The sequence below is a fragment of the Centruroides vittatus genome, unplaced genomic scaffold (assembly GCF_030686945.1).
Source record: "Centruroides vittatus isolate TY-2023 unplaced genomic scaffold, ASM3068694v2 contig_898, whole genome shotgun sequence".
In the NCBI taxonomy this organism is placed as follows: Eukaryota; Metazoa; Arthropoda; class Arachnida; order Scorpiones; family Buthidae; genus Centruroides; species Centruroides vittatus.
Genome location: NW_027122588.1, coordinates 471,272 through 488,493, shown reverse-complemented (window position 1 = coordinate 488,493; position 17,222 = coordinate 471,272). Strand labels below are relative to the sequence as shown.

General features: G+C 30.5%; 1 protein-coding gene across 1 annotated transcript in view; it reads right to left on the bottom strand.

The window, feature by feature from the left end:
• Positions 1 to 5,205: 5,205 nt before the first annotated feature.
• LOC136983954 (tumor protein p53-inducible nuclear protein 1-like) overlaps positions 5,206 to 17,222 on the bottom strand; it is a 30,371-nt gene continuing 18,354 nt past the window's right edge. The window contains exons 3-4 of the mRNA XM_067280851.1: positions 6,677 to 7,162; positions 5,206 to 6,520 (exon numbers count right to left, since the gene is read on the bottom strand). Coding sequence (XP_067136952.1) covers positions 6,330 to 6,520; positions 6,677 to 7,162 — 677 coding nt within the window. The 3' untranslated portion in view covers positions 5,206 to 6,329. The remainder of the gene's footprint in view (positions 6,521 to 6,676; positions 7,163 to 17,222) is intronic.

Genomic DNA, 17,222 nt, shown 5'->3' with positions numbered 1-17,222 from the left:
TATAATATATATATATATATATATATATATACACACTAGAAATTCTCCTGTAAAACATGATGGAATATTTTTTATGAGAAAGTAGAGATTGAAGAATTGAGAAGAGCTTCAAGTTGAGCTTTACATTGTGATTCTGTTTCAGCAGCCCTTGACAAAGCCATTCTCACTCGATGTTGCTCAAGTCAGAATTCATGGCCTTCAGGAGTCTCGGTTCTTATTCTTTTAGATATAGAATTTACCCGACCAATTTTACTTATGTTTTTCCCTAAGCATTTTTTTCGACAAAATAGCGAGTCTTTTTAATTCCACATTGATAAAACAAATGAATTTTATGTACTGTACTGTACATTACATTAGATGAGCAATAACGCTTTCTAAATAACAGGCTTGTTAGATTGTTATTTCTGATTGGATAATAGAAAAATGGAGATTTAAAAAATTTATTATAGAAGTGACACAATGCAGCTGTCATTTTTAAAGTTTAAAATTTACCATTTGCCAAAATATTAAAAATGTAACTTAAGGGAAATTTCCTCATCAAGCATGAATGCCACAGCAATGTAAGTGTGATCACCGATTCAAAATTGATAAAACGTTTATTCTATAGGTAATATTTATGCAAAATAAATAGCTTATACTTTCTGTCAGAACATAAAACGAATATAACCAAAATTTCTTCTGGATTGGACAAAAATTGCAGGAGTTGTAAGGAATTCACACACACACACACACACAAATGACAGTTTTTATACTAGTGTGAGGACCCGAACAGGGGTCGAGAAAAGGGAATGAAATTGGAGATTTCCATTGTTTAATGGAAGTTTTTTTCTGTATTTGAACAATGAAAGAGGCGAATTCGAGAAACACGGCGCCGAGAGAGGAATCAAGTTCTGTCGCGACGATGACCTCTCCCGCGCCCTCCATCGGGTTTTGAATTGGCACCAGGTGACAATGAGAGACCAATGGAGAGGCGACTTGGGGGAGAAACATTATATAACCGCCGTTTTCAAGGACAGTAAGGAGTTCTTGGATGAGCGAGTTTCCTCCCTTGGTGGTGTGTGCTCCCGATACATCAGGAGGAAAGGATCCCTTTCAAACCCAGAGGAAGCATCGTGGATATGTGGTTGTCTAGCCATCTCTAGATCATTGGTTCGCCTAAAGTGAAACCGCCGAAGTACGTGCCATTTGCCCCGGGGCCTATCGTCTTATCGTCGTCCACGTCAAACTACCAGACACCTGAGCACGAACTTTGGACGAACTTTTTTTCGGACAATTATTCTCGTGCGTTATGTGGTTTTACCTCTTTGAACAAGAGTAAATTGTAAGAAAACTTCTATGTTTATTAAACGGTTTTTGATGGACAACCAGTCTCAGTGAGTCATCCACCCCCACATGACCGTCTGATTGCTTGACCGAATTTGCTTTCTTACACTCCTATCGGCAAACCCCACACTAGTAATACCATATACATAAAATTCAGAATTGGTGGTTAATTATTCAACAGCATATATTCTATATTGTAAGTTACAATATTTTATATAAAACAATTAAATGATACTTTCTAAATGAACTGTGGCTAAAATATGACTGTTCAAATTAATTTATATTTAGGTAATTATATTTTCTTGTTTTTTTATTATTATTTAAGTTATAAAACACTAATATTAATTCATATATTTGTTATATTCTTTTACTATTCTCACTTATATGAAATATAAATTTTTAACTCTGTATATTGTGTGATATTATTTTAGTGTAACATTAATTACCATTATTTTTTTTATCAAAAAATCTCAAACTGCTGAGATGGTCTTATTGATTGATTGATCATCAATGATCTATCAATCAATTAGATGATTGTTTAAGGACTTATTATGATAATCAATTATTACTTTTTTTATTTTGATGAAAAGACATGATTCTTAGTTAATTATTTGTATACAGGAATAAATGTAATTTATAATTTTAGAAGTATTGAATGTTTATAAAAGAAATGAAGAGAGAACAAATTTAAAACAGATTGCATCTAAACTATTTATTACAGCTGACACCAGTAATCATAGATACATATAATACCAACAAAATTATGCCCATAAGTGTAATGGTGATGACATCATAACAATAATTTGGTAACATAGTACAATATAATACACATTCATTCCAACGTGAATTGACTACACTATTTAATGCCACAAATCCACTTTAATTTGTTGAAATTTAGCAATATTTTGATACATTCAAACATTCATTCGTTAATTACAATACATTTCAAATATTTCACTTTTGAATCCAGTTTCGTACGAAATTTACTAGCGCTGTTTGACAGTGAAAAGGAACTGACACATCATCTTTGATATACAAAATAAATATAATATATATATATTTTTTTGTGTAATCTGATGAAAACAGGCATTATCCAATAGATTTATTTGTATTATCAGATTCAAAAGAAGAAAAAAAAAGATTTTCATCTGTTTGTTGCAAAAGCTTTGAGGCACTTAGTCTATGTATCTGTTTACAGTGTGTAAAATAGGATGATCAGATTTTGATCAAAAGTATTGTCATAATCACAGTTATTTTTATCAAATTAAAATTATCTTTCGAATATACATACATCCTTCAATAATACATACAGCTAATGGCAAATGCTGCTATAATTTTTGTAAAAAAGTAATTTACATTAAAAAAACATTACCTAAAATTTCCAAAAATCAATAAGGTTAAGGATCATGATTAATAATTAAAAATTAATAGAAATAATTATTATTTTAGTTCAATTCTTTTTGCATAATTTTGTGATAATTTTTAGATATAATGTCATTCAAGGAGATTTATGCATTTAAAAAGCTGATTTTTAAATGTACACAATCATTAGATTTTTGAGTATATACTCAAGATTTTGTTAAATTGGAATTAGTATTTAATCATGATTAATTAGTTTGATAGAATTCATTAATCGAGCTGGATTTCCATTGGGCTATTAATGGCTAATGATACTGCCAGATTCACATCGGTCTATATCATTGATTAGTTTTATGTCATTAGATTTTCATTGTTACTTGGACAACTTCAAATTAATATGTTACAGAATTTCTTAATAGTCAACTCTATATTTTAATATATTTAAATAAAATAACAGTTTCACATTTATTATTATTTATGAACTTTGTACATTTGTTTAACACTTTTTATAAAAATCTGATCATTCTATTTTACTTATTTATTATTAAACAATATTCATTTATACAAATGAATGATATACAATAGTAAAATTAAATAAGATTTAATATTAAATCCATCATAACATTGCATAAGTTGCAATGTATTTAGAGCAAAATTCTTTGCTAATTATGTACATTAAAAATGAATAAATTAACAATAAAAAAACAATTATTTAATCAATCAATCATCAAATTTTAACGAGACCAATTTTATCTAAAAAAAATAATTGAGCTTCATAAATAATTTTACAATTTTATTACATAAGCATAAAATAAGGCTGAGTCAAAATTGTTTGAAGCACTTTATGTCAAATTTGGTAATTAACATATTTTTTTAAAATCATCATTAATCATCATCATTGGCTTAAAGTTTTATTATACTTATAGTAGGTATGGTTTGAATTTTGGAAAACAGAAAGAAGTTTTCAATTGCTTAATAATTTCAATATATTTTTTTATCTAAATTGGATAAATCTAGAATCTAATCTTATTTATTATTTGCATAAAAATGCAAATTCTGGGTTAATTTAATGAATATAACAAATAAATTGAGATCATTACAAATTTAATTATATTATTCTAACTGGTTAAGACTTAGAAAATTTCAGTAATGAATTTTATAGACTCGTTACGAAGTAGGCTTCAAATGAATTTGACTCGTGCTTTATTTTTCCATAAATTTAAAATAGTCAGTTAAACATTTTATTAAAAATCCTACTCCAAATTTAGCACTGATATATGACATAACAAGTATTTTAAAATTTTATCACTGGTGTATTGAACTATACATTTTCAGTTTTCAACAAAAATGCATTATTATATGAGACCGGACTGAAGGATTACTCATTAAATAAGTTTCTGCGTCAATCACGATCACATACACCATATAGTTTATTGTGCTATGTTTGGAATAAGTCATTTTCAGACGCATTATTTACAGTTTTAATTATAATAAATTATTTAAATGGACAATCAAATAAATATTTCTGACATACATAATTTTGGCTAGTTAAAAATCACATTAATTTGAGGTATACTTTTTTAAAATTTGAATGATAATATATTAAAAATTTTAAATGATTTATTGAAAGCAAATATGCATGTATTTACAGTATGAGAGGAATCGAGGGATTCTAAAACTTATGACGACGACTCATATTTAAGTTGACCATCTCAAACCAAGGGTAGGTTAAATTATCAAATGCGTATTGCATATTATTTGCAATATAAATTAATTAATTATTAGCAAAAAAATCAATCTTTTTATACTATTTTTGCAATATTTGGATTTAATTTTATATTTTCAATCATATTTTAGTTTAGTACTCATTACGTTATACTTGGATATGGCAGTGAATCATTTGAGATCTAACTATCAACAATATGATCTGATTCATTAATGGATAAGAAGACACAGGATTATAATAAAAATTGCTAAATAATTATTATGAAGAATTACAAAATAATTAAAAAGTATCCATTAATACTATATTATTGTTAATTAATAAAATAGATAAAGACTTCTAAAGTATTAATTGTTTTTGTTACAGAAAACGTATATTTTGTTTTAGTTTTGAATAGCTTTTATATTTATTGTAAAGATTTATTGTATAATTTAAGAACTACTATTAAATCTATTCAATAAGTAACTTACTCTTGGTTTCTAGTCTAATTTTAATCTAATTATTTAACATATTACAGGTCCCAAAAAATGGCAATTTCAGGTTAAGAAAAAATTTTTAAACTAGTAATTAAACCAATAACAGAATCCATGACAACAGTCAGCTTTTGATGGCCAATTTATAAGTGAATCACATCATTCTATTTTTATTTTAATTTATTTAAATTATTTTATCTGTTCCATAATTACATTCATCACAAAATGTGCACTTGTGTTCAAAATTTTGTTTCTAAGTTTTTATTTTTAATTATTTAAATTTTTTTTATATAATATTTGATATAATTTTATAATTTTTTTTTTAAAATATATTTTTATTCCCAAAAATTAATCTTGAATATAAAGCTTAATAATATATTAAAAACAAATGTAGTTTTTAATCTATAGTAGTACATATATAGGCAAATATGTTTATGCATTATTAAAATAATCTTATATATAAAATTTGCCTTCACCTAAAATATTTTCTAATTAAACTGATGTACATACATGTATATAGATTTATATGTACTGTATGTATGTATATATATATATATATTTTCAATTAAAGTATGATAGACAGGTTACTTCTGTAATTTTTATATATGACTCTTAAAATATTGCTTATATTTCATGACAAGATTAATAACATTTTCAAAAAATAAATATTCCTGCAATTTTAAAAATTAAAGTAGCATTAAATATAACTATGTATAAGTTGAAATAATCATTAATGATATACATATATTCTCAAAAATAATAATTAGAATAATTGCATAATTATTATTTTTTCATTTATCATTCATTAACAATTCAGAGAATGTATTTTGACTATAATGTTTACTATTTAGCTTATCACATGGTGCTGATGATGCACTCCCAAATTTTTCTTGTAAAAATGCCTGTTAAAAATCTATTGCATTATGGCAGTGAATTGTCAAAATTTACAGAAGATATATTTAGCTAATAATATATACAAATTGTAATGATTTTTTAATTGTAATTTACATCTAAAATTAAAGAGCATATACAGCTTATCTACAACCATTAATATAATTTAATATTAAAATTAATTGTATTTGAGTAATATATATATATATGTATTTTTTTCCCCTACAATAAGTTATAAAGTATATACATGTATATGCTGCTTTATATTTATAATATATATATATATATATATATATATTTTTTTTTAAATTTTATTTAAAGGTTATAACATGGTTAAATTAGTAATCTATAGAGTAAACGATGGATTTTTAATATAGATTTTTTCCAAAGATGGAGTAATTACAAGGACGGTAAAAAGATGGGGTAGAAAAAATAATCTTTGATTAGACTGATGGAATAAGGATTTTTTCCAAAATTTATCAGTTTATTCAAATATTATTTTATCATGTGTTTTTTTAGATATTAATTTTTTATGTTGGGGAAGATAAACTGGATTGGCATTAGCATTTTCGATTATTGTTTGCCCCTGAGTGATGACGCCAGTGATCTTTTCTACGGAGATTCTTATTACTGTGATGATAATGATTTGTACGATTCTGCCGATCCAACTTAGACTGATGAAGGGATTTCTGCTCTATATAATGTCTTGCTTTCTGTCCGTATTTTAAGTTTGCAATTTGCTCTATTAAGTCTGTTAAATAAAGTAGATATTTAGATATTTTTAAGATATATAAATTAAAATTCATAAAATTCACACACACACACACAACAAACACAAAGAGAGAGATGCATACATGCATACACACATGTATATGTATATATATATATATATAAAAACTTATTTTACCTGTATGAACAATAGAAAATGCTGCTGTCTGATGATGTATTTTTCTGTTAGTAGTCTGATTAATTTTTTCTTTTTTCTCAACAATAATATGTACAGATATACTTTCTTTAGGTTTTTCTTCTAGTTCTATTTTATCTTGGGATTTTGAAGAAAATAATTCACAATTTAATTCTTTTACCAAAGCATTGCTACTGAGAGAGGTTGGTGGAGTGGATGTGTAAACACTCATACTTGGATGTTCTATTAAAAGGTTTTCTAAAGGAGACATTTCAACTTGAATTGGTCCACCTGCTGTAAAACAAGGTGGTGGTGTAACATACCAGCTCCCCTCCATTTGAGAAGGACTTCTAGGAGGACTAGGAAATGCTTTATGATCTGGTAAATGAACTGTAAGGACAGATAATGAATTGGGTAATATAGATGGTGAAGCAATCATTGTAAAGTCTGTTGTGTTTTCTTTCCGTTTCTTTTCCTTTGGCTCTTTTTCTGAAATTTTTCATTAAAATAAATTTAGATTTTAAATATATTTTATATATTGGTCTAAAATATATTGGTCTATAATTGGTCTAAATTAGTATTCAGGCTTTAGACAATTCATTTTAATAGAACAGATTAAAAAAAAGGAGAATTTATAATCATATTATTCTATTATTACTCTATGGCAGTGATTCTCAACTTTTTTGAACAAGTGGAGCACGAAATTTTTCATGGCACACCAATGAACCAGTGTCATATCAAAGATGATTCTTATTTGTATAAATAAAAACATTAAAGCTGTATATTTTTTCTTATTGAAAAAATATACAATATTAAAAAGCAGAAAAACAATACAGGTTGGGAATGACTGCTTTATGCTATAATATAAAAAATTACACATAATGTAAGATTATACAGATTGCTATTTTGAAGATATTATTTCAATTAACAACATTGGTCCATTTTTTGCTGATTTAAGAAGGAAACATTTAATTTTTAATACAGAAGAAATTATATAATTATTTAATTTGGTTTTGAGTGAAGCAACAATAATATTTATGATATCATCTATTTCCAAAGTATTTAATATTTTAGTTGATTTTAAGATTATTACTCTAATGAAAGATGAAAATGATAATTGATTTGATAAAATCCTTAATATCCTCATACATTTTGATTCCTGTTAACTCCATAAGGTATCAAAAAAGAACAGCTTGAGATATGACTGTGTATGCATTCTTATCTTACTTGTTATTGATTAATTTTAGTAACATAATATATACTAGAAAATAAAAAAACAAGGTTTCTTTCCTTTGTAAATGTAAATTATCATATTTACTTTCACATACATTTATTGCTTTTTATCCAAATTCATGTCTATTTATGCCCTTTTTTATTTATTTAAAATCATGGTTTTAATAATGGCAGAAATGTATTCCCATTTTATGTATATCATATGTATAGAACTGATTTCATTTCATAGAAGGTCTCAATCTTTTTACTATGTGGCTATATATAAAATTTTTCAACAATAAATTATAAAGAAATTTTCTTCTAAATAAAATGTTATTTAAATTATTTTTTAAAATATAGTGTTAAACTATATTTTAAATAAATGGATTTTAAGAAGAATAAAGTAAAATATGTATGTATTTAGAATATAAAATATTAATATCACGTTTCAAAAAATTTTCCTTTAATCCATATTTTTATTTTTATAAGTTTCTGTGAATTGTAATCTATAAGTTGAGAAATATTGCTTTTTACAAATTCTCTTCTCCCTTGTAAAAGCTATTGCTATATCAATTAATAAAGTTAGTATTATTATTATTATATTCTCTTTTCATTAGATTGTATAGTTTCAGACAATGTCTCTTTTAAAATATAAAAACCATTTATTAAAGAACTTTTTACATCTATTGAAATTTGAAAGTTTTGAATAAACTACAACTTCCTTCTAAAAGGAACCAGCTTTATTAGTTTATTAATAAATAATAAACTAATAAAGCTGGTTCCTTTTAGAAGAAAGTTGTAGTCTATGTAAAATCCAAGAATATTTGGCTTTAAATCCCCATAAATCAGTAAAGACAGAGAAAGATATTTTCTTGTTATTTTAAGAAGTTTTTAAGTTTTTCAACTTTTACTTTTTAAAAATATAACCTTTTAACTTAGTATAAACTTTCTCATTCACTACAATATAATATTCAGCTTATTGATTTGCAAATTGAATACCAGTAATCAATATTTAAATCCAACATTTTGTCATCTGACAGATTAAAATATTAAATTAAGTACAGTCAAACCTGTTTTTATGCGGGGGATAGGGACCGCATTAAAAAAACGCATAAAAAAAATCGCACGAAACTTCACGAGGGCTATAAAAAATAGTTTTCGCAACACAATTAAAAAAATATTTTTTTATGCGGTGAATAGGGACCGCATAAAAAAAGTCTCACGTAGAAAATAACTCGAAACCGTACGAAATAGAATATATTGACAACAGATGTCAGCACTTGACTGCATCGTCTGATCTATCGTCTGTTTTACATATTTTTGTCCAGGTGGTGTTTTGTTGACTTAAAAAGTAAATAATTTCATTTTTCGCATATTCATGCAATAATATTACTATAATAAGTGCATTTATGCTATAATAAGTTTATTTAGCTATGATAAGTCAACGTGAGACATGACGAATCGCACGAGACTAGTCGCCAACTATACCGCACAAATAAAAAATCGCACAAAAAAACCGCACAAATTAAAAATTGCTCATAAAAAGAGCGCATAAAAACAGGTTTGACTGTATAATTAATTAGAAATTGCATAAACAGGTAGAAATAAATATTAATTAACAAATACTCATTTATCAATGCTTTCATTGCTAAATGAGACTTTATATGACAATTATGTTTTTATGCAACATAACTAAATTAATTAATTTTTATTAAAAACTTCTAAATATAGGTATTATTATTATTAATTAAGCCATGAATTAATATTAATACTGTAAAGGTTTATATATATATCATAATATAAGATGTATATTTTAACATTAAAAAAAAAATTGAAATATGTTTCTGATGATTATCATCATATTCAGTTTTTAAATACATTTTTCTTGAAATTTCATAGTCACATATAATTATAATGATATGCTATTTTTGAATATAAAGTTATTAGTCTATTGTACTGTGGCTGTACGCCATATTTTTGTACATGTATTTTAGATTTAATTAGTTTTAATAATTTTCTCTCCTTCTTAACCCTTCTTTCTAACTTCCTTTGTCCATTGTTCTGGCTTCTGGGAACGCGGGCTTCCCACTCCCCACCCACCAAGGGGTCGTGTGGAACAAAGAGTTCGAGTGGAGGACGAGTAAAATCTGGGTCACGAAGGGTCACTTTTTCCCCGGCCGGACAAGAAGAAGCACGGACGAGAACGGCGAGCTCGTGAGACGGAATTCTACGAGGGCCGAATGGAGAGCCGTGAGGTGAGGATCTGGATTTTCGAATCAGAGACCCCGAAAGGAAATTATAGTAGAGATATTTGAAACGTTGACGAACCCAGAGACACGGAGAATAAACCACCAGCCGGCATCGGAGTTCAGCGAGAACAAGGGTACCCCACTGTCCTATCAATTCTTCTCACTTCCTACTTTTATACTTTTCTATCCTTTTAGGTTTAAGTTAGTTAAGAATCGCGCGGGTTTTATTAGTATTGTCGGGCAAGTAGTTGCCAAGAAGGTAAGCTACTTGGGTTATTGTTACAATCGGACAATAAGAGAAATTGGACTGAGGGAATCCAAAAAGAACTTATTTGTATATATTATTAATCGCGAAATTAAATTCGTTTTAATTGAATCCACGTGTCTGTGTATTCCTATCGCGCTTCACACTTTACATTGGCGTCCGCGACAGGATTCCCTCCTCGTTGATCCAATTCTCTGTATAGCTGTACTGATTATCAGCCATCGTTGTAAGTTATATGGAGGACAAAGGTACTCCCAGTATGAGTTTAGTGGCAGAAAGCCACAGTGAGAACCCACCACTCGTGGTTACTGGATTCTTAGGGATGATCCCCACTTTCTCGAATTCGCCTAACGACACGGTAAATATAAATCAACTATTTAGAACCATTGATAATGTGGCTAAGTTAGCCCAATGGGGGGACGAGGTTAAGGTGGCTGCGTTGCAAGCTAAACTAAAGGGTGAACCATTAAACACTTTCTTTTGTTTATTGGAGCAATCGCCTGCACCAACGTTTAAGGAAATTGAGCAAGACCTAATTAAATGTTTCCAGAAGCACGAAGGGAGAGGAAGGGGCTTACTCGATCAATTATTAAATTTGAGGCAAGGAGGAAAGGAATTAGTCAGTGAATATATCATTAGGACTAAAACCATAATGTCTAGGGCTATCCGGAGTAACCCAAATATCGCGACATTCAGAGACGAGATTATCAAGGAGAGGTTCATCAGGGGATTAGACATAAGTATCAGAAGTCACGTGTGTCGCAGGGAACCTGCTACCTTAGAGAAAGCCTTTGAATACGCTGAAAGGGAGGAAGAGCTAGAAAGGGAATGTAGTAATCCTAGCGACCTCAAAACGGTCTGTCATAACTTCCAGAGCGAAGTGGGTGCTGAATGTACACGTCCTGGAGTGAGCCCTAAAAATACTCTAAAGGATGAGGATCGATTGGCTAGTTTAGAAAAAGGGTTGAAGACCCTGTTCGAAATAGTTTCCAAGATGGCCGAAAACCCGACCCAGACTACTAAGTCGCCTAATATTAACGGCAGACTTTGTTTCATTTGCAATAGCCCAAATCACTTGGCTCGGAAATGCCCCAAAAGAAAAAGTTCGGAATTGAAACCAGCCCGGGAACCCGATCAGGGTCAGTGTCGCGTTCCCATCCTCACATTTAAATTGACCGAATTTTCACCTTCGGAGAGGGGACTCCCGTTAATAAGTGGCAGGGTAGCAGGGATAGAGATTAAGTTCTTAATTGACTCTGGTGCAGAAAGGTCTTTAGTTGATATAGCGCTGACTCGAAACGCGAAAATAGCTAAGTCTTTCCAAAGTTCAAGAAGGGGTGAGATCACCCATATCAGAGGTATCAACGGCACGATCTCCACATGTAAGGAAGTCCTAAAGGGATCCATAAGCTACAAGGATGCGATAATACCTGCTTCCCTTTGTTGTATGGAATTCCCGGATAGGCTAGAATACCAAGGGATTTTGGGGATGGATGTTATCAATTTAGTCCCGTCATTGATAATTGATGGATGTACATTCATAAACCGTGAAGCTAGAGTGTTGAACCATAGTCCTCGCCCATCGATCATGTATTTCGATTGCTTAAGTTGTACTCCGATTGACACCGCCATAACCCCAGGAACTACAAAAGCTAATGACGAAAATCAGGTGACTCGCGTCCTCGATAAGTATCCCGGTTTGTCTTCGGAGGGGGTCGAAGATTTGAAAAACACCAATCTTTTTATGCATAGTCCCAGTTTCCACCATAGAGTAGTAGAATCACAAATGGAGGACGATTTTTTAAAAAAAATGAAACTAGGTCTTGCGAAGGCTCAAAGGAACATGCATCAGGGTCTTGCCGGAAAGGGTGTCCAGCCAGAATTCCAGTTGGAAGGAGGTGTGTTAGTCCACGTTAAACCAGGAAGAGATGGACTTTATAACTGGAAGCGGATATGTGTAGGTCAGAAAATGGGTGAGGAGGTTGTTAGAGCGTTCCATGAGTCTGGCCTTGGGGGGCACTTGGGCATAGAGAAGACTTGTAATACTGTTGGCAGGCATTACTACATACGGGGCCTACAATCGATAGTCCGATCGGTAGTGAGGGTGTGTAGGACATGTCAGCGGTGCAATACAAAAAGGAAAGGGCGTAACTTTAGTGCTGGTGAGAGAGTGTGGCTGTTACGCAAGCACCAGGGTAGGAAGTTCGGAAAATTTTCCCCTAAGTATTCGGGTCCTTTCCGTATTACGAGAATTTTAGGTCCAGTAACCGCAGAGTTGGGTGGTAGTGATGGAAAAAAAAATTGTATTGTGCATTTCGATCGTTTGAAACCATATTATTCATATGCTGTATATAAGGGTCGAAACCATTACCGACCCAACAACAATGATTCCCCGGATATGTCTGATGATGATGGAGGTGATGAGATTGCATTACAGTACAGGAGACAGCCGATGATATCTATCAGGCGACAAGAAGACGATGCATCACCAGAGAATCCCCTTGAATCGGATGATGAGCATCAAGCTGTTCCCGCAAGCGAGGGTCGATACCACCTTCGGAAAAGGAGAGTAGATTACTACAAACTCCATCATGGACTTTGAGCCTTTCCGATGGGGGCGTATGTGGCTGTACGCCATATTTTTGTACATGTATTTTAGATTTAATTAGTTTTAATAATTTTCTCTCCTTCTTAACCCTTCTTTCTAACTTCCTTTGTCCATTGTTCTGGCTTCTGGGAACGCGGGCTTCCCACTCCCCACCCACCAAGGGGTCGTGTGGAACAAAGAGTTCGAGTGGAGGACGAGTAAAATCTGGGTCACGAAGGGTCACTTTTTCCCCGGCCGGACAAGAAGAAGCACGGACGAGAACGGCGAGCTCGTGAGACGGAATTCTACGAGGGCCGAATGGAGAGCCGTGAGGTGAGGATCTGGATTTTCGAATCAGAGACCCCGAAAGGAAATTATAGTAGAGATATTTGAAACGTTGACGAACCCAGAGACACGGAGAATAAACCACCAGCCGGCATCGGAGTTCAGCGAGAATAAGGGTACCCCACTGTCCTATCAATTCTTCTCACTTCCTACTTTTATACTTTTCTATCCTTTTAGGTTTAAGTTAGTTAAGAATCGCGCGGGTTTTATTAGTATTGTCGGGCAAGTAGTTGCCAAGAAGGTAAGCTACTTGGGTTATTGTTACAATCGGACGATAAAAGAAATTGGACTGAGGGAATCCAAAAAGAACTTATTTGTATATATTATTAATCGCGAAATTAAATTCGTTTTAATTGAATCCACATGTCTGTGTATTCCTATCGCGCTTCACACTTTAGTACTTCATTCCATATAAATTCCATTATAAATAAAATTTATACACAGGAATGAAATTTTTTATTATTTTAAAATTTACACAAGAACTTTGGACTTTGGCATTTTTTAAATTCTTGTTACATTGTATTTTTTTTAATACAGTAGATCTTTGATTTAATAGACTAATTGAGGGAAGAGGTGTCCACTATTGCCTAAAGTCTATTAAATTGAATGTGTTTTAAAAACATATATTAAAAACAAACTGAACAGGATGTATTAAAATATTGTTATAATGTATAAGTATGAATAAAATATAATGTCAATGAGTAATCTACACTCATTTAGTCATCTTTTAGTATGTTCTGTCCATAAATGAAAACAGATTCTAAATTTTTCCTTTATGTTAGAAATATTTTTGTCTGTTAAATCGAGGTTCATTAAATCAATAGTTTAAGGGGCATGCTTTTATAAAAAAAAGAATACAGTAATGTTTAAAAGATAATTTTTTTATATACTTGATCAAGTAAAATAAATACATCTAAATTGATCCACATATAAAAAAAATTATATTAATAGATTTTAAATTTGAAAATTCTCTAAAATAATTTTTCCAAACATATTTTGTGAATAATCTGGCATTATTACTAGAATTATTTGCTATCAGTTTATACAGATAACAATGTAAAATAAAATAATTTTAATATTAACAATTTTATAAGGAAAAGTTCATATTAATATATAAATACATTAAATTATGTACAAAACATTTATTTTCCTTCACTGATGGAATCATCATTAATAATATTTCTTAAACAGAGTAAAAGCTTATATCAAACAAATATTTCTTTTCATATTATTAATAAATATACTGGTAGTTTATATAACAAAAATAGTTACAATAATTAGATATTAATAATATTATATATTTATTGAAAATGTAATTTATTCTGGAATGGAAGCATTATCCTATAAATCTTATAAATGGAGGATAATGCTTCCATTTCAAGATCAGGCTTCTTTTGTTTGATTGCTATGTGAAAGCATCTTTGCATGGTTGGTGATAATCAAAGAACTTTTATTGGGTGGAAACTCCAAATGAATTGTCCCATGTCAGTGTCAGGAAGTTGTCAGTATTACCTCGCCAGCAGATGGAAGTTTTGCACTATTTTTGGTGGAGGTGAATCAGAATTCTTTGTCCATGTCATTTTGTCTTCCTGCCAGAATATAATGTTACAGTTCCACCATTGCACCCATGATTCATTACTTATAACAATTCTGTTCAAAAAGTCTTTACCTTCTTCCTGGTATCATTTCAAGTGCAATAAAAAAATTTCTATGTAATCTTATTTTTCTTATCTGAAAGATTTGGGACCCACTGATAAGCAACTTTCCTGTACCATAAAATTCAAATACAAATCATTATATCCATTCATCAGATTGGAGCTTTCTATAGTCTCTGTGACTATCTCATACAGAAGGTTACAAATCCAGCATACCATCAATAAATTCTCAAATGATATGTTACACATCCAGTTTATTCCTAAAAGACAACATTTACCCTCAAAAAAGAGGTGGTCCCATGGGTAGTCCTTTATCTAGAGCCTATGCAAAATGGTGATTCAACTCTTGGAAGGCAAAGTCTTATCTAAATTCCTCCAGCACATCTACATATATAAAAGATATGTTGATGATATTTGTATGCTGTATTTTGGAAAACTAAACCTAACATACATGAATTCCTGCCATTTTTGAACAACAATCCATACTGCCTGCTTTACAATTAGACCAAAGGAACAACATCAACACCCACTTTTTAAATACAGTCAAGTCTGCATAAGTCAACACCCCAAGGGGAAGTGGAAATGTGCTGAGATATCTGATATGACGACTAAAACAAAGTTGAAAAAAACCACAAAACTACAATTAGGAAAATACAGTAGTGCTTTATACAGTCTCCGACCATCCATCACTGGCACTAAAGTTGATTTTTACTCCAAGTACCTCGGCGATTTCCATCACTTTTTTTTCCAGTATTGTCCCTGAAACAGGAAGATTCGATGAACAAATTTGCTTTAGCCAATGTACCAGAGCATCTTCCACATCTTTGTACATGACTTTCTCTGGCGTTATCGAGACAGCCACAATGAAGACCCAAGAAAAAGTTTCTTAATTTCCTCTTTTTTCTTCAGAATTCCCACCAATGTTGTTCTTGGAAGGTTTTCTTGTTTTGCAAATTTGGCTTGCAAAGTTTTATTACATTCAAATTCAGATACAAGTTCATATTTTTCCTTCAGCATAAGCATTGCTAGCTTTCAGATACTTATTTCTAACAGAAATGTGAAACACATGCTACAAATAATGCATGAATGAAAAGTGAGAAAATGCAAAATTGGATTCTGCTGTGATGTTGATATAGATTGTATATTTTTTTGTTTATCTGTTATTATTTTATCTACAAAAATACATAAAATGTTAAGGTATTTTTATTATTACTATGTATATATTAATAAATAAGTTGACTCCCCTCCTGAAAAAAATGAGTTCACACCACACAGCTTACCGTGCAGTGAACTCATGTTTTTCAAGAGGGAGTTGACTTATCAGATGTCTGAACGAGTATGAGACAGAAAAAGTATGTCGATTCATCCAGTGGTGACAAGTTAAACAATGTCGAGTAAACCAGAGTTTTTTTTAACATTAATGCCTATGTAAGTCAGCTGGGACCACAGAAAACTGACTACTTAATGGACAGTGTCTACTTATACCTACGACGACTTATGCGGACTCAACTATATTTCAAGTTTATTTCAATGACAAGGCTTTGATTTGATGATATACAGGCATATTTCAGTTAATGTTACTCTAGTAACAAAGTCTCAATATAACGAAGTCTGCAATTTTCTCATTTAACATAAAAATATTAAAATTTCATGGTCAACACGAAAATCATCTGATTTCCAAATGATGGTGACTTGTCACATACTCCAAGTTTTAAGTGTGTTTTAACAGTTTCACACATCATTGGAGTAATTGTCACATATTGTAACTTGTGTTTCAGTGTGGTGTAGTGCAATAAATGAGGAATGAAATATGAATAAGTTGTATTAGAAAAAGAAAATAAAATTCAACAGATTAAAAATGAAGTTATCCAGATGGTTCAATCAATAGGTTTTGAAAATATGGACAAAGAGGATGTAAGACAATGGAAGATTTTTGCATTAAATGGAAAAGATGATGGTTTCTCAGTGGAAGATTTAGAAAAACTTGTTAACAATGAAGCCAAGAAACGAAGACAAAATTAAAGAAGTCCCTACTGAAAAAGTGTTAGCAATCAAAGATTTAAAAACGTGTTTGAATGAAATTGAAAATGATCATGGTTTAGGAAGAAGTGTAATTGTTAAGCAATCAGTGTTAATTGAAATAAATCTGTACAGGCAATTGTTAAATGAAAGAGAAAAAAATGCATAAACAATCAACTTTAGATTCCTATTTTAAAATGTGATTTTATATTTGTTT